General features: G+C 41.3%; 1 protein-coding gene across 2 annotated transcripts in view; it reads right to left on the bottom strand.

Annotated features, from left to right (window-relative positions):
- The window catches only part of POPDC2 (popeye domain cAMP effector 2), a 30,618-nt gene extending 10,863 nt beyond the window's left edge, over window positions 1-19,755 (bottom strand). The window contains exons 1-2 of one of the 2 annotated variants that reach the window (XM_069069990.1): window positions 18,610-19,755; window positions 3,067-3,175 (exon numbers count right to left, since the gene is read on the bottom strand). In XM_069069990.1, coding sequence (XP_068926091.1) covers window positions 3,067-3,175; window positions 18,610-19,100 — 600 coding nt within the window. In that variant the 5' untranslated portion in view covers window positions 19,101-19,755. The remainder of the gene's footprint in view (window positions 1-3,066; window positions 3,176-18,609) is intronic. The other variant, XM_069069989.1, reaches the window with a different exon arrangement.
- Window positions 19,756-21,652: the final 1,897 nt, after the last annotated feature.

A 21,652-nucleotide genomic window follows, 5' to 3' on the forward strand; every position in this document is an offset into this window, starting at 1 on the left:
CATGTCCAGATGCCTTTCCCTTTCCACCTCCACCTCCTGACTTGCTTTAAATGCCAGCTAAAATCCCACCTTTTACAAGAAGCCTTTCCCTAATCCCCACCAATGCTGAGACCTCCCTTCTGTTGACTCCCCTCTATTCCCTCTAAGTAATCATATATATAACATATATATATATATACACACATACATATCCATATCTTATTTGAACAAAGTTATTTGCATGTTGTCTCCCCAGTGAGACTGTATTTTGCCTTTCTTTGTATTTCTAGCAATTAACATAGTACCTGTCATAGAGTAGGCAATAAATTCTTGGTGAAGGGGAGGAAAGAATTACCATTTATATAGCACCTACTATGTGTCAGACTTGATTTATATTGTCAAGTCATATGTGTTATGGTAATGGCTCAAAGATTTTAGTCCAATAATATACAGGAAATGCGTGTCTCAATGGGCAACTGGGTGGTGCAGTAAATAGAGTGTTGAGCCTAGAGTCAAGAAGACTCATCTTCTTGAGTTCAAATCCTGCCTCAGACACTTACTAGCTGTATGACCTTGGCAAGTCACTTAACCCTGTTTGCCTCAGTTTCTTTACTTGTAAAATGAACTGAAGAAGGAAATAGCAAACCACTTTAGTATCTTGCCAAGAAAACCCCAAAGGGGGAGTCATGAAGAGCTGGACATGACTGAAAAAACAACTGAACAACAAAAACATTTTCCAAACCTTGTCTAGGGATACAATATTCTTTGTCCCAAAAGCTGCATTTAGTACTAGCTAGTTTCTTTGCAAATACATGTCACCATGGGAAGCAGAGGCATTGTATCTAAGGGTCTAAGTTTAGGCCAGTCTTCCAAAGACTTGAATATCTTTTTTTTTTAAACTTTTCAAACATCTTTTTAAAAACCTCAGAGTCATCCTAGTCTCCTTCCACATTCCCAATCAGCTGCCAGATTTTGTTGTTTTTTTGTGTAGTGGTATACTTCAACAAGCAACTGAGGTTCCATCTTACACCCATCAGATTTTCAAAGATGACCCCCCAAAAAAAGGAAAATGGAGGAGCCTTGGGAAAATAAATGTATTAATGTTTTTGGTTGATGGAGCTGGGAATTACTCAGATCATTCTAGAAAGTCATTTGGGACTATGTCCCCAAAGTCACTAAACTGTCTATGACTTTTGACCCAATGAAACCACTGCTAGACCTATATGCCAAAGAGATCAAAGAAAGAACATAGCATCAATATAGGGAGGGGAGGAGGAGAGAGAGAGGGAAACACAAGGCTGTCTAAGGAGAGCAAAGCTACTCAGGTCAGAAATGAACCATGGAATTAGGCCTGTGAGTAGCCACTGTACTTTCAGCCTAGGCAAGATGAGAAATACAATCTCTTTCTTTTTAAAAAAAAATTTTTTTTAAATAAAAAAAGTTTATTGTGCAAATATGGTGGTAACATTTATTAATGATATTTAATCTAAAAAAATTATTGGAGAGAACTCTTTTGGTTGAGTTATGTAACTGGAAAACATTTTATAAGAGGTTGAGAAATGAGGGAGAGGAGAGGAGAGGAGGCAATGAGAAAAAGCAATATTTTCTAGAAGTTTGGTTGTGAAAAGGAGGAGAGACAATAATCTGATAGACTGACTTGACCAGGGTCACACAGGTAGTACCTGAGAACTAGGAGTCAAATCGAGGTTTTCTGACTCTAAGACCAGTGTGCTGTCCACTACACCACACTGCTTTTCAGCTTACAAAATCATTTCCGCAAGCTATCTCCATTCATTGCCTCTACTTCTTCTCCTTTCACTCCTTTTTCAACCCTGTTAGGTTGGTAGCACAGATAGTATCATACCCATTTTGCAGATAAGAAAATTGAGTCTCAGAGAGGTTAAACCCACAATCATGGAAGAGTAAGGGACTTATTCCAAGTCCAGTAAACTTTCCTCTGTACATTCAGCTTCTTAAAATCACATAGTAAATATTTACACTTGATAAATCTTTGTTGAACGAGTGAGCTTTCAGTCTACGAGGGTCACATCTACTTTGTGAAGGTCAGTTTTTGCTCACACGCTCCTACAAGGTGGCCCTTCGGGGCTCTCTGGGAAGAAGGTGGTTCCATGTCTTTCAGTATCTCTGAGGTCCACAGGGCTCATCACTGGGATAGATCAGGGGACAACAAAAGACGTCTCCTGCATCGGTAATCATAGAAGTTAGGTGGGCATAGTAAATGTAAGGAAGACCTGAGTTCAAATCTTGCCTTAGATGCTTGCTAGCTGTGTGACTCTGAGCAAGTCACTTTACCTTACAAAATTCCATCTGTAAAATGGAAATAATAATATCAACTACTTCTCAGCGTTGTTGTGAAGACCAAATAGTAGTTTCTTACAGTCCTATCCAGAAGGACAAGGGTCAAATTTTTAATTATCTTCGTACCAATTGTATCTTTTGTATCAATCAACAAGCATATATTAAGTGCCTACTATTTGCTAGGCACCACATTAGATGCAGGAGATACAAAGACAAAAATGAAATGAGCTCCTGACCTCAAGGAACTTACATTCTGTTAAGGAAAGATACATACAGCTATATGTTCCATACAAAATAAATGCAAGGTAATGGTGGGGGAGGGCAAATAGCTGGAGTAGAGAGATGGGATCAAGAAAAACTTCCTGTAGAAGGTAGCAGTTACAGTTTACAAAGCGCTTTACAAATATCTCATCTGATTTTCACAACAACCCTGGGAGGCAGGTGGTGTTACTATTCTCATTCTACAAGAAAAGGAAATTGAGGCACAGAAAGGCTGTGAGGTTTGTTGCTGGGCTTCAATCATAACGTTCTCTCCGCTGCACCACTAGCTGCCATCATACCTGTCTCTATATCTTATCCTCACATGTGAGGTCGCACAGATATCTAGTGTCTAAGGCAGGATTGGAACCTAGGTCTTCCAGACTCTTAAGTCCAGTGCCCTCTTTAGCACATGTATCACAAATGTTTTTCCATTCATTCATGCATGCATTCATTAGAGATTAGTTTAGGTTATTCTGTAGCAACCATCCCAATGGGCCTCCAACTTACCTGGAATATCCCTTCCTCAGATGGTTGCAATGATTCCCACTCTGGGGAGTCCATGAACTGGTAAGGGAAGACATAATGCAGAAACTGCCCATCCTGGCTCACACGAATCCTGAACAATGGAGAAAACACAGGATTAAAAAAATCCAGGTTCTGGTGCCAGCTCTCAGCTAACTAGTGGTACAGCTTTGGGCAAGTCACTTAAACCTGCTTTGTCATCTGTAAAAACTGCCAAGGAAAGAGAAAAGAGTTAACAGATGTCATTTTTTAGTGTTTTAAAGGTTGCAAAGTGTTGTGCATACTTGTCTCATTTGAGCCTTACAACAAACCTGGGAGGAAGCACTACATACATTATTGTCCTCACTTTACAATTAGGAAACTAAACTTAAGAAAGGTCAGAGTACTTGCCCATGATCACACAGAATCCATATCTGTTTGTTGTTCAGTTGTGTCCAATTCTTCGTGACCCTGAGGACCATACAGTCCATGGGGCTTTCTTGGCAAAGATACTGAAGTGGTTTGCTATTTCCTTCTCTAGTGGATTAAAATAAAGAGAGGTTAAGTGACTGGCCCAGGGTCACACAGCTAGTAAGTTTCTGAGGCTGGGTTTGAATTCAGATCTTCCTGACTCTAGGCCCAATACCCTATTCACTAAGCCATGTAGCCATCTACTATATCTTACTACATGAGATCTTTTCCATCTCTAATATTCTAGGGTTATCTACACCTGTGTTAAATAGGGACCCTCCAGTGGGGCCAATCCAGTCTTGATCCTATGGTTGAACTGTTCAGCATTATACTGTCATTCTTGGTCCCTCATCCTCTCATTGTTCAGGCCTTGCCAAACTTTGGCCCTGGATGACTTCCACCATCTGCCTCCTCTTCTCCCTCTGACACGGGGCTGAACAGATCTGGAGGAAGTCACTCAACTATACTAGCTGGCTCCACAACAAAATTATGTATAACCCTCCATTTGGATTTCTGCCAAAAGGTTTTGAAACAGAGCAAGGGGAGATAAGAACATCAAGACTGCCTGCTGTCTGCTTTCCAGAATTTCCAAGAGGATTTCATACTTTCCCTGAGGGGAAATTACCTAGAATGCCTTTGACTCTAACCTTGGGAGAAAGTGTATTAGGTCAAAGAGGTGGAAACCAAACCAAGCAAGTGAAACACACACACACACACACACACACACACACACACACAGCAAAAAAAAAAAAGAGGAAAAAGCAGATGACATTGTAGGTACACGCGAGTCTGGGAGCAACCTACAGGAGTCCTGAGTTAGGGCACTGAAGACAATGCAAATAGGAATTGTGTCTGGAGGGACCCTGTGCTATTACTCCCATCTGACTTGGAGACAGTGATCAAAGACCTTCTCCCTATCCTCCAGTGCCCCCACCCACCCTGGCCTGTGTCTTGTAGACTGTGCCACCAATTTTAGAACTACTCTTTCTATAAAAGGTGCTGCCTCCAGTGTTTTTGCATGTGTATCATGATGTATTAAAATCCAGACAGCCACTCGAATTTGTGCCAGTTCTGCTTATTTGAATGATAGGGGTGAAATCAGGAGTGGAGAACATATGCCTGAAAGGAAAGCAAATTTAAAGTATTGAGGTTTTATAAATCTGGTATGGATTTTTTCAGTGCAAACTGGCTAGAGGTTTGAGCAACATATTTAATTGTAAGTATCATGATACAGGGAGAAAGAAAATATTTGGGGCCACATTCCTTCTGAGACATCAGCCAATAAGCAAGTGCCCCACAGGATGCTAAGGGAACAGGTAATCTTCCTTTTATTTTCAAACCAGTGGTGGGCATCAGCACTAAGGTTTTAAAGAAAGATCTGCTCTTGGGCAGGAATGAGTTGAGAGACACCCATTCCTCCCTAAAACACAGAGGAAGGAAATTTCTCCCTCCCCCCTAAGATTGACATTTCAGCCTGACACATTCACTAGAAGCAACAGCGGCTTGTATGTTTCCTAATCTCGATCGTTGTTGTTGTTCAGTCATTTCAGTTGTTTCTAACTCTTCGTGACCCCATTGGAGGCTTCTTGGCAATGGTTTGCCATTTCCTTCTCAAGCTCATTTTACAAATAAGGAACCTGGGGCAACCAGGGTTAAGTGACTTATCCAGGGTCACACAGCTAGGAAGTGTCTGAGGCCATATTTGAACTCAGGAAGATGAGTCATCCTTGACTCCAGGCCCAGCGCTCTATCCACCGCCTCATCTAGCTGTAGCCCAGTCTCAACCAAGTCCTCACTAAAGCAAGGCAATCCTTAATTCCTCTCTATAGAGGCTGTTCAAAATGTTCTCTTCAAACTTCCTACAGCACCCCCTTCTCTCAACCTCTCACCTGAGGCCTTGCCTCTTGTTTAACTGAGAAAATAGAGACCATTCTCAATTTTCTCCCCTTCCTATATGTCCAAACTCTTTGACGTCATCCTTTATCTCTGCTCCATTACTCTATTCTCTGATGAAGAAATGGGCCTTCTCTACTTTTAGCCTTGAACATTTATCTCTTATCTCCTCTGGCAGTTTGCTCCCGCAAATCATCCCCTGTCTCTAACATTCATTCTCTCCCTGTTTAGAGCCTCATTACCTATAGACTACATACAGGAACAGGTCTCCCCACCCTTTATAAAGCAGCACCAATGGGACAAGTAGGTGGTACTGTATTTACAGCACCAGTCCTGGAGTCAGGAGGACTTGAATTCAAATCCAGCCTCAAATGTTTACTACCGTGTTTCCCCAATAATAAGACCTATCCCGAAAATAAGCCCTCCCCTTACTGTGTAGGATTCCTCTAAAATAAGCCCTCCCCTGAAAATAAGCCCTATTGAGATTGCTACTGTAGTGAAGGTGATCCCCTGCGCTACACGCTACATTAGGGTACCCTCTGTATGCACCGTTCCTCCCCCCCCCCCCCCCCGCCACATTCCCCGCCCCCCCATCCCCCCCCCCCCCCCCCCCCCCCCCCGGTGAAACGTACACTGGGCTCCGAGCTGCATCCAATCAGAGCTGCAGCAGTGAGCGCGTCATCCTGTTCTTCCCCAGTGATTTGCTTATTGAATAAAGGTACATTTTTTTGTTCACATTTACCTGTTTATTAAAATTGCTGTCAATGTTCATTAAAATAAGCCCTCCCCTGAAAATAAGCCCTCTGGTGTTTTTCTGTCCAAAAAAATTAATAAGACAGTGTCTTGTTATCAGGGAAACATGGTAGCTGTGTTACCCTGGACAAGTAATTTAACTCTGCATCAGTTTCCTCATCTGCAAAATGAGCTGGAGAAGGAAATGGGAAACCATTCCAATATCTTTGCCAAAAAAAAAAAAAAATCCCAACCCCAAAAAGGGTCACAAAAAGTCAGAGACAACTCCAACAGTTGATCAACATTAAAATACTGATGGTTACTGCATACAATGATCTCATGGTTCTGCTCACTTTACTCTGCATCAATTCATATAGGTCTTCCCAGGTTTTTCTGAACTCATCTCCCTCATTATTTCTTATAGCTCAATAGCATTCATTCCATCATAATCATATTATACCAAAACTTGTTCAGCCATCCCCCAAGTGATGGGCAACCCCTCAGTTTCCAATTCTTTGCCACCACAAATAGAGCTGCTATAAATATTTTTGTACATATGGAAACTTTTCCTTTTTTATTTTTTAATTAAAAATTTTTTTTTGCCTTTTTGGAGGGCAATTGGGGTTAAGTAACTTGCCCAAGTTTTTTTTTTGTGTGGGTGTTAAGTTTTTTTGTGTGGGTGTTAAGTGTCTGAGGCTGGAACTGAACTTGGGTCCTCCTGGGGCAATGCTTTACTCACTGAGCCATCTAGCCGCCCTGCTTTTTTATTTTTTTGCTCTCTTTGGGATGCAGACCTAGCAGTGATATTGCTGGGTCAAAGTATTTGCATAGTTTTAGACTCTTTAAGCATAGTTACCAATTGTTCTCCAGAATGGTTGGACCAGTTCACAATTCTACTAACAATGCATTCGTGTCTCTACTTTCTCTATCTCCTCCAGCATTTTCCATTTTCCTTTTCTGTCATGTTAGCCAATCTGATAGGTATGAGAAGGAAGTACCTCAGAGTTGTTTTAATCGGCATTCCTCTAATCAATAGTGATTTTTTCATATCACTAAATAGCTTTGATTTCTTCTTCTGAAAACTATTAATATCTTTTGACCATTTATCAATTGGGGAATGGCTCTTATTCATAGAAGGCACTGAACAAATGCTAATTGTCTACCTGAACATTCCCCTTCAGTTTATTTTGCTAGATTAACAATCATATCCTATCATGAAGTATGGATGTACCCCCAAGGTTCTGTCCTAGGTTTTCTTCTCTCTCTATTCTCTGTCCCTGTCTCTCTATGACTTCATCAGCTATCATAGATTCAATTAGCATCTCTATGCAGATTTCCCAGATGTATATATCTAAGACTAGTCTCTCTCCTGAACTCCTGCCCCATACCGTCAACTGCCTATCAAACATTTAGAACTGAATGGATTGTAAGCAGCTAAAACTCAACATGTCCAAAATAGAACTCATTTTCTTTCCTCCTAAACCTAACCCTTCTTTCTAACTTATCTGTTTCTATGAAGGGCATCATTATCATCCCAATCTTGCAGATCTACAATCTTAGTCATGTTTGGATCTTCACTCCCATCCATCTCTCCACATACTTAATCAGGTAACAAATCTTGTCAAGACTACGTCTACAGTATCTGCTGCTGCCATTCCTTTTTCTCCACTCACACAGCTAGCATTGTAGTTCAGGTGCCTCTCCTCTGAATCATCATAAGAGCTTCCTAATTAGTCGCTCTGCTTTCAGTATTTCCCCGCTCCAATCCATCCTCCACACAGTTGCCAAAGTGATATTCCTAAAGCAAAGGTGTGAGACCATGTCACAATTCTGCTTAATCAATTCCACTGGCTGCCTCTTGCCTCTGGGATCAAACACAAACTCCTCCATTTGGCATTTAAAGTCCTTCACAATCTGGCTCCAATCTACCTCTCCAGCCTTTTTAGATGCTACTCCCCTTCATGTACTCTTTGGTCCAGCCAAACTGACCTTCTTGCTTTAGGTTACACATGAAACTCCATTTCCCACTGCCATGTCTTTGCATAGGCTGTGCTCCCATGAATGCATTCAAAGTTCAGTTCAAACATCACCTCCTACATGAAGCCTTTCCTAACTCACCTAGCTTCTAGTGCCTCTCCACAAAAGTTAGCTTATGTTAATTTTGTATGTACCTGCATGTGTACATGTTGTCTCCTCCTGTAGCTGGTGTCCTTAACCTTCTGTGTTATGGATTCCTTTGGCAGAATTTGAACCCCTTCTCAGAACCATGTTTTTTTTTAAATTATAACTCAAAGAAATGCTAAATTTCAGTTAGAAGTTAATAAAAATAAAGATGTATTTTTTCCATCCAAACTCATAGATTCCTTGAAATCTATTCATATTCCTTCCCTTTCCTCCCTCCCCTCCCCTTAAGGAATTTTTGTCCTATACAGTCCCTTTAGACAGAGACTATTTCATTTTTGTCTTTGTATTCCCCAGTGCCTAGCACAGCATCTGGAAAACAGTGTTGTTGTTCAGTCTTTCAGTCAAGTCTAACTTTTCATGACTCCATTTTGAGGTTTTCTTGGCAAAGATACTGGAGTGCTTTTGTCATTTCCTTCCCTAGCTCATCTTACAGATGAGGAAACTGAGGCAAACAGATTTAAATGACTTACCCAGTATCACCCAACTAGTGCCTGAGGTAAAATTTGAACTCAGAAAGATGAGCCTGGTACTTTATGTACTTTGCCACCTAGTTGCCCTCTGGAAAACAGTAGGCATTTAATTAATGCTTGTTGATTAGCTGACATACTCTGTATTCCCAGATAGAGCATAGGAGATGATATGAGATATGACTGTATGAAGATAGGTTTTAGAAAGCATGTTGGTGTTCCTGGATCTTCTCCCTCCTACATAAGGGGACCACTTCCCCACCCTCTGAAACCCAAACTCAGCTATTTTAGAATGCACATATTTTACAAAGCCTTCTTATGTTTTTACTTTCCAGGCTTTAAGTGGGGCACTTGTGCAGAGTAGCTGCGTTTGTTTTGTTTTGTTTTGTTTTTGGTAACTACCAATATTCTGAGTCAACACAAATGACAAATTTAGACCTACTCTCCCTCCCACTGATGACCACCTGCTCAGATTTTGCAATAGAGGCTTGAAAATAAACCTATTAATTGTGTCACTTTCTGTAAATGCTTACGTGGCTGGGCCCACATAGAATATGGGGCACGGGCTGTGTAACTTTCACTCATTTCTCGAAAGAACGAAGTAGAAGTGAAGATAATTTTCACTGGGGAGGCACTAGGAATCAGCTGAGTGAGGAAAGGTTTCATGTAAGGAGGTGATGTTTGAACTGAGCTTTGAAGGAGACTAAGCATTCTAAGAGGCAAAGGTGAAGAATGAATGCATTTCAGGCATGGGAGCACAGCCTATGCAAAGACATGGCAGTGGGAAATGCAGTTTCATGTGTAACTTAAAGCAAGAAGGTCAGTTTGGCTGGACCAAAGAGTATATGAAGGCGAGTAACATATAAAAAGACTGGAGAGGTAGATTGGAGTCAGACTGTGAAGGGCTTTAAATGTGAAATGGAGGAGTTTGTGTTTGATCCTAGAGGCAAGAGGCAGACAGTGGAACTGATTAAGCAGGATTGTGACATGGTCTCACACCTTTGCTTTAGGAATATCACTTTGGCAACTGTGTGGAGGATGGATTGGAGAGGAGAAATACTGAAGGCAGAGTGATTAAATAGGAATCCTAGTGATAATTCATAAGACAATTATGATAATTCATAATTCAGCTAGGTGTCACAGTATAAAGAGCTCCAAGTCTGGAGTCAGGAAGACTCATCTTCCTGAGCGCAAATCTGACCTCAGACACTTACTAGCTGTGTGACCCTGGGCAAGTCACATAACCCTGTTTGCCTCAATTTCCTCATATATAAAATGAGCTGGAGAAGGAAATCACAAATCACTCCAGCCTCTTTGCCAAGAAAACCCCAAGAGGAGTCATGAAGAGTCGGACATCACTGGAACAATTGAATAATCACAAATGATAGCTCAGGGGAGAGGTGATAAGTCCCTGAAGTAGGGTGCCAGCCATGTGAGTTGAGAAAAGGGGAGGGAGGAAACAGATGCTGTAGAGGTGGTCTTCTCAAGACTCATCACCTGATTGAATATGTGGAGGAGATGAGAGTGAGGAGTTGAGGATAACCCTGAGATCATGCATCTGCATGATGGAAGGGTGGTGCCTGGCATACAGTAAGTGCTTAATAAATGTTTGCTGATTGATTTAAGGTATTAGACTAGGGTAATTAGTCTAGGGTAATGACCTCTAGGGTAATTTTTTTTTTTTTAGCACCAAATCCATTACCCAGTGATATTAATCTGATAAAAGAATCCACTAGACTCTCCCTGGAGATAATCAGTAACAGCATGAAACCTTCAGATGTATGTTTGGGTATTTTATTTTTTACAAATAGTGTTTATGTAAGAGTCTAGAGAATTAATTTTTTCAGGGTAAATAATTCAGGGATTGGTAAAGTATGAAGGAGCCGGGAAGAAGGGAGAGGTGAAAATAGGCTTTAGGGCAGGTTTGAACAAGTATGTGTAAAGCTGTTGGGTGTAGCAGAGGTAGAGATTTTGAATTAGGAAGGGGAAATTGTACTATGGGAGATTAGAAAGGCATAGGGATAAGGATGGGGTTGGGGAGATGAGGAAGCACAGAGGGCAGGAGGGAAACGGAGAGAGAAAAAGGAGCCTTGGGTCAGGTTTTGAGTTTGAGGTCTTACAACCCAGCAGTGAAGTTCACACCTCACCCCCGCTTCACTTCATTTCCTTGGCTCTGCTAATCAATTTGTATTGGCTCCTTCTCCAGCTGCTTTAGGAGTGGGAATGGACTCAAAACACCCTAAAACCTGTTATACTTTATATTGCATGTGAACAGAGAATCAGACATTTTTGCACCTAGCACAAGTACATCCAAGGTAATCATGAAGGAAAGATAGAAGGCTGTTTATCTGGAGTATCAAGCATTTAGGGGTGCCAGTTGCCTAATAGCTTCTATTTAAATTGATTATTCTTTTTTGGGGGGTGGGGAAAGCAATCAGGTTAAGTGACTTGCCCAGGGTCACACAGTTAGTAAGTGAATGAGGACAGATTTGAACTCAGGTCCTCCTGACTTCAGGGCTGGTGCTCTATCCACAGTGTCGCCTAGCTGCCCCTAAAATGATTATTCTTGATAACTAGGTACTAAGCTCAGTTGTTTCAAGTACTATAGGCACCCCCCAAATTTTGATGCTCTATTGTAAACTCTCGGTTTCCCCACTGTAGTAATAGTGCTGCACAAGAACACAGTTATCTCATAAAATATATACATATGGCATAACATAAAAATATAAATTTGAGGGCATGTCTATTCTCAAAGGGATGACGGGTCCAACTCCTCTCTTCTTCTCATAACCTGAAGACACAGTACCCTATTTAACACTTCATTATTTCAAAATATCTGTAACTTCTTCTGTGTAAGTACTCCCTCTACTCCAGGGGATGATGGTTCCTCTATGCCTTAATAGCCCACTGATTTCAGGAGTTGTTCCGACCAAATAACAACTTCACTCATGGAAATGACCTTGTGGCCTCAAAAAAGGGAAATTTGCTTGGCTTCCTCTGTGGAAACCCTAAACATGATTCATTTTTAAAATCAAATATTTAAGTTTATGAAATATAATAATGTCTAATTTGGTAAGGAAAAAAAAAAAAACAGCTCACCACCACATAAAGGAAAAAACCCAGAACAGAAAATTCTTATAGACTGCTAGGTTTGAGGTAGTTTTACTAAACAACCATGAGTAATGGGGTTCTTTCCCCTTTAACTAACTACAAGAGCAAAAGAAAGTGGGATTTTTCCCCCTAGCTTGCGAATGTGGATAAAAAGGGAAGAAGACTAAACATTAAAATGCATGGAATCATAGGTTTAAAGGAGTAAGGAAGTTCAGAAGCAAACTAGGCTGTCTCTCATTTTACAGATGAGAAAATTGAGAGCTAGGGAGGATTGACACTCAGATCCTGTGACTCCAGGCTCATCACTCTTTCTGCTGCTCAGTAACTGGGGTTCAATGTAGTGTGGGTTTTTGTACATTAGTCTAGGAGCCTAACTATAATTGTTATATTGTAATTAAAGTTGTTAAATTGTTAATTTTGATAATTGTTCATTGTCATTTGCAAGGAGAAAAAAGTTTTGAACAACTGATTAACAAATACAACAATCTCATTTTTAACTCTTTTAATGGGGCATGTAAATGGCTTTCTGAATTCTGATTTTACTTAAAAGAAGACTTGATCCTATGTTTCCATGTTCAGAATAGGATATTGCTTATAGTCACAGGTAATGAATTTGGATTTTTGTTTGTTTCCTTACAACAGCACTCCCTTATGCTTACCTTCTGTGTTCTTTCTACTGGTGAGTTCGAGAGGCTTTTAGGGAAGTAACAGATTGTGGGAGAAAGAGCCCCCACTTTGTACAAAGAGACTTGGGTTACCTACTTCCTAGCTATGTGACCCTTGGAAGTCAATCTCACTAAATCTATTTTATTCATCTGTATTGTGAGGATTCTTATTTCTGAATTTCCTACCTCATGGTAGTTGTGAATAAAGTACTTTGTAAGTTGCACACTGCTCTAGGCACCATGGTGTAGTGGATAGGCAGCCAGCCTCAGAGTCAGGAAGGTGGGAGTTTAAGCCCTACCTTTATCCAGGCTGACTGTGAGACCCTGAAATTAATCTGTCAGTTTCCCCACTGTAGTAATAGGGCTGCACAAGAATACAATTCTGTCAGGCAATCCTCTCAGAATTACAGAATAATTGCTGATCTGTTCCATCACAGGGGAATTTTCTTGTTGGGAGTTCCCAAACCAGTAGTGTTAAACTCAAATAGAAACGGGGTCTACTAAACAATGCATAAAAATCGCTGGACCACATAATGACTTAGGTTTAAAATGCAATATTATCATGTTTTACTGGATTTTTATTTATTTTGTCAAATACTTCCCAATTGCATTTTAATCTGATTTGGGCAGTACTTGGGACTGTTGTATTTGATGGGGTCATGTATTTGATACCTTTGCCTTATACCAGTGGAAAGTCTCCAGGGGTAGGGAGCCTGTGACCTTGAAGCCACATGTGGCCCTCTAGGTCCTCAAGTACGGTCCTCTGACTGAATCGAAACTTCACAGAACAAATCCCCTTAATAAAAGGATTTGTTCTGTAAATTTGGACTCAGTCAAAAAACATCACAGAAGGATATAGAAGGCCATGTGTGGCCTTGAGGCCAAAGGTTCCCCTCCCCTGGTCTAGACTAATCCTTTCCATCCCTACCCTATATGTGTCTGTCTAGATCAATGTGTAAGGTAGTTGGAGCAATTTTTATTTGTCCCTTTACCCATTTTAGTGTTGTACCAGACAGTGTATGATCAATAAATGCCAATTGATGATGGATAGTCACATCTAGCTGTGAAATGGTTTAATCATACAATTGATAAAGGACCACAGAGTTCTCTACCTCTAAATTGATCACAGACCCTGATTGATCACAGACAGTTCTGATTGACCCTGACAGAAAGCCATTTCTAACCAGTTTGTTTAAACAATTTAATGAACCAGGTATTTTCATTAAACTCTTAGTGGAGACAACTGTAAATATAAGTCTTTTTCCTCTTCTTTCCCAGAATCATGCTGTTCATAGGTTCATAGCTGGAAAGGAATTCAAAAGCCCACGTGGTCCAACCCCTTTATTTTGAGACATGAGGAAAGAGAATGAGAGATTTGCCTAGCATCACACAACTAATAAATAGCATTTCAACTCAACAAACCTTGTTTAGGACCTACTATGTGTAAGGCATTAAACTATGTACTGGGAATACAAAGACAAAAAATGACATGGTCTCTGGCCTCAAGAAATTTATAGTCCCTTGGAAAGATGAAACATATAAATGCAAGGGGATTGAGGAGAGAGAGCATTATGGATTGGGGAAAGCAGAAGGCTTCATGGAGGAAGTAGAAAGAAGATAAAGGAAAAAAAGACAAGGATGCTGAGGTCCCTTCAAAATTAGAGTAGTCAGGGAAAAAATTCATAGCTACAACAAAGGCAACGGAGTTTTATCAGCACAGAAACAGGCAAAGGGGGGAATTTTGTGGAGGGGAGGAAAGGGAAACTCCAGACCTATGATTTCAGCAAACAAATTAGATAACATATGTAAATGATGATTATGTATATGATAATATAGGTAAAGGATCTTGCAAACCTTAGAGTACTATCTGATAGTTAGTTAGTAGTAGTAGCAATAGTACTTATTTTGTTGGTTTAGAGAACTCCAGGTAATTGCTTTCTCCAAACATTTCCAGGTCTCGCTTGGCATCCAAAAAGCCTTTGGTTGTCCATGCCATCCTTTACTATGTTTTTTCCTTGGATTTTCAGATCACGGTGGCACCATAGTGCACAGAATACTTGGGCATGGAGTCAGGAAGATAGGAGTTCAAATCTAGACTCAGACTCTTACTAGCTGTGTGATCTGGGCAAATCACTTAACCTGGTTTGCCTCAGTTTCCTCATCTGGAAAATGAACTGGAGAAGGAAATGGCAAACCGCTCCAGTATCTTTACCAAGAAAACTCAGAAAGGGATCTTGAAGAGTCAGACATAACTGAAAACAATTAAACAAGAAACAACACAAAAACTTGGACAGGTACCCTTCTTAGACTTTTTTGGAGTAATTGTTGGGGTGACCCGCATTGTACTGCTTCCCCCGTCTACTCTTCTACATTGGTCTCTCTCCTCTAGAAAACCCTCTACCACTGCAGATCTGAAATTGTCATATAATTTATAGTTTTAGGGAGTTGCTTGGGGCACTGAGAGCTTCAATGATTTGCCTACAATCACACAGACAGCATATGTCGGACTTAAGCCCAGCTTTTCCAGAATCCAAGGCCAGTTCTCTGTTCACTATGTCACACTGACTTTCAAACATCATTGTTGCTCACATTTTGTTAAAATTGATGTTATCATTAGTATTTATTTTCTACTGTCTACCACCCTTGAATCCCTTGTCCCACTATCCTCCTTCCATTCATATCCTGCCACTTTTTAAAAGCAGACCACCCCACCCTCTGCCTTTACTGTTCCTGCTTCTGGGATGCTGAACATGAGAAAGTCATTCAGCAGCATTGGCTGGAAATGCTACAAATTATTCTCAGCCCAACTCTTACTTCTGTTTGGCAAAACTTTCATTGTTCCCTCATTGACCTATTCTCTTCTTCCCCATAAACACTTCTATAAAACTTTGCCTCTCCTTAGAAGCTCACTCCAACTCCCACACCTTTGTTTCTCAACTGATGACCTCCCCACCTCCTCTCTTGAGAATGGTTTCCATTGAAGCCATGGGTTGTAAACTCCCTTGTCTCCTCTATTCCATATTTCAAAACCTCTTAGTATATTTACCCATCTTCTCCTTCTTCGTTCCATTCTCTGAAAATGAGATCACTCTTTGCCTTGCCAAAGATAAGCCCTCTATTTGCACCTCAACTCTAACCCTTCCCATCTCTTCCTGGAGCTTTTTACATCCATCATTCCACCCCTCTCTCTCATCTACTATGTTTCCCCTTCAACTGGCTCCTTCATTGCTTTCTCCAAACATTTCCAGGTCTTGCTTGGCATCCAAAAAGCTTTTGGTTGTCCATGCCATCCTCTCAAGATATCACCACGTCTGTCACCTTCCTTTCACTGCCAAACTCCCCAAAAGACCTTTTTTTATACTTTCTGTCACTTTTTTCTCATCATCCAATAACTTCTCAGCTCCCTAAATTTGATTTCCAGCTTCACCACTCCACTGAAATTTCTGATCTCTTATTCACTAAATACAAAGACCTTTTTGTTGTTTTGGGGAGAGTAAGGAGTCAGGAATGATACTGAGGCTAAGAATCTGCATGCCCAGGAGAGCGGTGCCCTCAGCAAAAAAATAGGGAAGTTTAGAAGAGGAATGGTTTGGGGGGTGAGAGGGATGATGAGTTCTAACTTGGACATGTTGAGTTTGTGATGCCCATTGAGCATCTAATCCTAAATCATCAATAGGCAGCTGGTGGTGCAGGACACTATTCAGAGACTCTAGAAACAGATCATCCTCCCGGACCCCTCTGCAGATGCTGACACAGATGACCAGGCCACCCCAAATGTTCTCTGCTGCCTTGGATTCCATGACACAGTGATCTCCTGGCTCTCGTGCTACCAACTTGACTAGTCCTCTATTTCCTTTGCTAGATCTAGAGTTGAAAGGACCTCAGTGGTCATCTAATTCAATCCCCTCTTTTTTTTTTTTTGCAAATGAGGAAACTGAAGTCCAGAGAAGTTAAGTGACATTCCCCAGGTCATATAAGTAGCAAGTTGTCAAAATCAGGATTTGAACCCAGGTTCTCTGACTAGAGCCAGGGCTTTCTCTTGACTCTAAGTGTGAACAGCTTACCAGGTTCTGTTATCATCGCTATACAACTGACTCACAAATCTAAATAGTCAGTCTTAGCTTTTCTCTGTAACTTCCAAACTGCCTTTAGAACAGCTCCACCAGAGGGGCAGCTAGGTGGCGCAGTGGAGAACTTGAGTTCAAATTTAGCCTCAGACACTTACTAGCTATATGACCCTGGCCAAGTCATTTAACCCTGATTGCCTTAAAACAACAACACACATCTCCACCAGGATGTCCTGTTGATGTCTCAAATTCGACGTTTCACCCCAGTTTGATCACCTTGATCTTCCCTCTCCCTCACTTCCCATATCCAATTAGCTGTCAAGTCTTTCTGATCTACCCTCATAAAATCTCACAGATCTACCTATCTCTTTCTCTCCATTCACTGGACCCTTGTCCTGGTCCAGGGCCTTGTCACCTATATCCCTATGGGGGAGGTGCTGTGTTACAGAGGGAGAAGCTATGGCCTTGGAATTAGAAGACCTGGGTTCAAATCCTGGACTAAGATGTTTACTACTTTTATAAATAAGTTGCCTGATCTCCTTGGGCCTCAGTTTCCCCATCTATACAATGAGGGGGTTGGGCTAGATGACTTTTGAGGCCCCTTTCTGTTCTAACTCTGATTCCATAGTTGGCCTCTTGCTTCTAGGCTCTTCCCTCTCTGATAACACTTCCACAGAATTGCAAAAATAATGGCCGAGGTCTGACCAGATCACTTCCCTACTCAAAAACCTTCAGGCGCTCCCTATAGCCTTGAAGATAAAATGTAAACTCCTCTTCTAGTATTGAAAGCCTTATATAATCTGACTACTACCTACCTGCCTGTTCAGCCTTATTTCATATTATTTCTCTTCATGCTCTCTATGTTCCATTGAAATTAGGCTCCTAGCTGCTCCCCAAACTCTGAACAGTCTATCTCCAGCTTACATATATTTCCATAACTTATTTCCTATGCCTGGAATGCACACTCTTCTCATCTCTGTCTCTCATCAATATCCTCAGCATCACCCTAGCTCACAGCTGCATAGAACTTTGAGAGAAGCTAAGTAGTGCAGTGAACAGAGTGCCAGTCCCAGAATCAGGAAGACTCGTCTTCCTGAGTTCAAATCCAGCCTCAGACACTTACTAGCTGTGTGACCCTGGGCAAGTCACTTAATGCTCTTTGCCTCAGTTTCCTCATCTGTAAAATGAACTGGAGAAGGAAATGGCAAACTAATCCAGTACCTTTGCTAAGAAAACCCCAAATGGAATCATGAAGAGTTGGACCTCACTGAGGAACAACAAAATAGCTTCATTATTTCATGGCTGAGCCTCTACCATACTTTGTGAGGTAAATACTATTATCATTTTCATTTTGCAGAGGAACAAAATGAAGGCTCAAAGACATTAAGTGACTTCCCCAGGGTCATCCAGCTAGTAATTGCCTGAGATGGAATTTGAACTCAGGTCTCCCTGACTCCAAGCCTACCAGGCTCTACAATTCTTTCTCCAAGGCTCAGCTCAAGCACCACCTTTTCTGTGAAGCCTTCCCTGGCTCCTCTCTCTCCCCAAATCACCTTGTATTTACCTGCCTGTGTGACGCTGTTAGACCTGCTCTTGTGTCCCTCAGAAGGATATGTAAAGCACTTTGCAAACCTCAGAGTGCTATGTAAATATTAACAACTATTATCATTTAATTATCAGACCTTTGAAGATAGAGACCATCATTTTTTTTCCTTCTATCGCAAGAACACAGCAGCACAGTACATGGAATATAGTAGGCACTTCCTAATGTTTCTTGCATTTTGCTGTATTTCTCATTCTCACACAGTTAGTAAAGAGCAAATTTGGGATTCTAACCCAGGCTCTCTGCCTCCAAATACAATGCTCTTTTTAGGATTCCAGATGCAGCCACTTGCCCTTCACATGAAGGGGGGTTGAAGTCGGGCCAGGAAAGGAATTAGGATGAAAAAGGAGACTTACCTGCCTTCAAGCAACAGAGAAAGGCGGTTGATAGGTGTCTCACCTTCCACAGCATAGGTTTGTTCAGTAGCTAGCGACAAGACTCTCTCCTCACAGCAGTGCACAATTTCTTTGTACACCTGCAGGGGTACCTGCAAGGGCAGGTACAGGGTCTTATAGAGGTGATCAAACTCTTCCACAAAGACGTTCTTCCTCAGCTGGTACACCAAATGAGCCAGCTGTGTCAGGCAGACCATGACCAGTAGGAAACTCCAGACAAAGATGTCCAGCCCGCAGGCGAAAAACCAACCCCACAATGCATAGCACAAGAAGCCAGTCCCTAGGAAGCTGAAGAGATAGAAACAACCATAGACTCCACTTCCTCCCATGAAACCCATCAGTAGAAGGCAATTGGAGAGGTGATAAAGTGCCCCTTCAGAGTCATACTTCCAGCGTTCACACAGGGGCACCTGCCAAAGAAGTTGGTCCCAGATCGTACTATTGTGACCCATCTTTCAAAGGGGTCCAGTCTCTGTGTACTTGGCTTAAAACTGCCCTGACATGTGAAATCAAGAAAATAAAAAAAAAAAACCTTCTCACCTCCTGGCACCTTCCTGGCCCAACTCAGACCGCCTTCTCAGTTGAAAGTTTCAGTCCAATCTTGGAGTTAAAAGCACGACAGTGTCCAAAGGCTGGGGCCTGGTGGATCTCTTTGGCTACAAGCCCCTATCAAGGACCCCCAACTGCTCAAATTAGAAATTAAAAAAGCTTCAAGAAATTTGCATTAGAAAAAAATACATATGGCCTGTGACTAAGATTTCTCCAGGTTACTGAAGAAAGCCAGTCTCAGGCTGTTCACCGCTTCGCAGGAGGGAGAATAAGGGGAAAGAGAGTGAGAGCACGCCACGTGTTTCACTTGGAATGCCTATCTCTTGGCCACGGAAATAGGAGTGACCCCACATGGATACCATGTTTGGAATTAGAATGCTAGGCGGAGGGATGGTGAGAAAAAGCAGGAACCAGCAGGACAGGCAGGCAGGCATGCAAAGGTCACTTAACATAGCTCGGGAGAATTAGATAAGCCCATAGCATAAGTGAGGGGAGAAAGTATTAGAAGGGAGTAGAAGTAACCCCTTTATTTAGAAAACAGTGACGCATACGTACCTTCTCTCCATCAAGATTCCCTTGTTTTTCAGTACTGAAGTTAATGGAAGTTTAAGTTAAGCTTTCTAAGCTTGTATGAAAGTCTTAATATGATAGGAAGTGGTTACTCTAGAATATATTATATCTATACATTTTAACCAATAGTTTTTGTTTTAGGGGTTGAGAAACCACCTTTTATAAGAATATTTAGTCTGCTTTGTCCCTTTAGGATGATTGAATATTATCTCCAGAGATAATATCAGAGACAAATAATACAGAATATTATATTTTCTAACATATTACAAAAACATGAGATTATTGTAGGAAAGAAATGGTGTTGTCTGTGTGCCATGTAATAAGCTCTTTTGAATTCTACTTTCACTAAATTGTCAGCATCACTGACAAATAGTCATTCTTTACTGGCCAGAGGATAATAGGTATATGGGATTTAGAACTGGCAGGGGTGTTAGAAGTGATGCCTCTAAACTGATCTCATTTTCTCACATTCCTGGAATCATGGATTTAGAGGTCGAAAGTCCTTATTTTTTGAGGAAACCCAGATCACTTAACACTGCTTGCCTCAGTTTTCTCACCTGTAAAATGAGCTGGAGAAGGAAATGGCAAGCCACTTCCAATGCCAAGAAAATCCCACATGGGGCCACAAAAAGTAGGACATGACTGAGAAATGACTGAACCACAACAAAAAGGCCCAGAGAAGTGATAGGACCAAGGTCACTGAGGAAGGAGCAGAACCAGGATGCAAATCCAGCTCCTCTGGCTCTAAATCTAGAATTCTTTCAATCATATCACTTCCATTTTGCAAAACAAAATTACTAGAAGCACAGTTTGCATTCGACGCTGATTTCTCAGGACCATCTGGCATACTTTGGAAAGAACACCGGAATGGCAAGTCTTAATTCTAGAACTGCTCCCAGCACTGCTCCCTCTAGTGGCTGTATGATGTTGGACAAGTCACTTAACCTCTCTGGGACTCAGTTTCTTCATCTGTAAAATGAGTGAGTGACTTCTACATGACCTCTAAGGTCCCTTTCTAGTCCCCAAATCTAGAATCCAATGAGCCACAATGAATCACTAGCCCTCTTCTACAAAATGTGGTAAGGACAATACACTGTGCTTAGCCCCATATAAGCAGTTCTTTGTAAACCCTTAGGTACCACATAAATGTCCGATGTTGTTCAGTCCTTTTTCAGTCACGTCTGGCTCTTCATGACCCTATTTGGAGTTTTCTCAGCAAAGATACTAGAGGGATTTACTATTTCTTTCTCCAGTTCATTTTACAGATGAGGAAACTGAGACAAACAGGGTTAAATGACTTTTTTTTTTTTTGCTTTTTTGCAGGGCAATTGGGGTTAAGTGACTTGCCCAAGATCGCACGGCTAGTAAGTGTCAAGTGTCTGAGGTTGGATTTGAACTCAGGTCCTCCTGACTCCAGGGCCCAGTACTTTATTCACTGTGCCATTTAGCTGCCCCCTGTTAAGTGATTTGCCCATGAACACACAGCCACTAAGTGTCTGAGGCCAGATTTAAACTCAGGTTTTCCAGACTTCAGGCCCAGTGCCACCAGCTGCCTCCCAAATGTCAGTATCGTGATTATTATCACTGCTTCTGAAATGAAATGTCACAGTTATAAAGGTGATTGGGCTGCCCAAGTCAAGGCCTCCTTCCCTATTTCGCACTATATAAACATTCTAAATCAAAAGCAGCATATAAATAGATGTTTTGGTTTTGATGTTTACAAAGATTCTGTTCCGGTTTCAAACATAGCTACAATCTGAGAGGCAGATTAATTTACTGTAAACTGGGAAACTAAATTTGACATCAAGGGCTAACTTGGTCATCGACTCTGAGGGACCACAAATAAATCTTCACCTCCCTGTACCTCAGTTTTCTCACGGATAAA

The sequence above is a fragment of the Petaurus breviceps genome, unplaced genomic scaffold, assembly GCF_028583685.1.
Source record: "Petaurus breviceps papuanus isolate PSGF00001 unplaced genomic scaffold, PetGlider_PUasm1.0 90792, whole genome shotgun sequence".
NCBI lineage: Eukaryota > Metazoa > Chordata > Mammalia > Diprotodontia > Petauridae > Petaurus > Petaurus breviceps.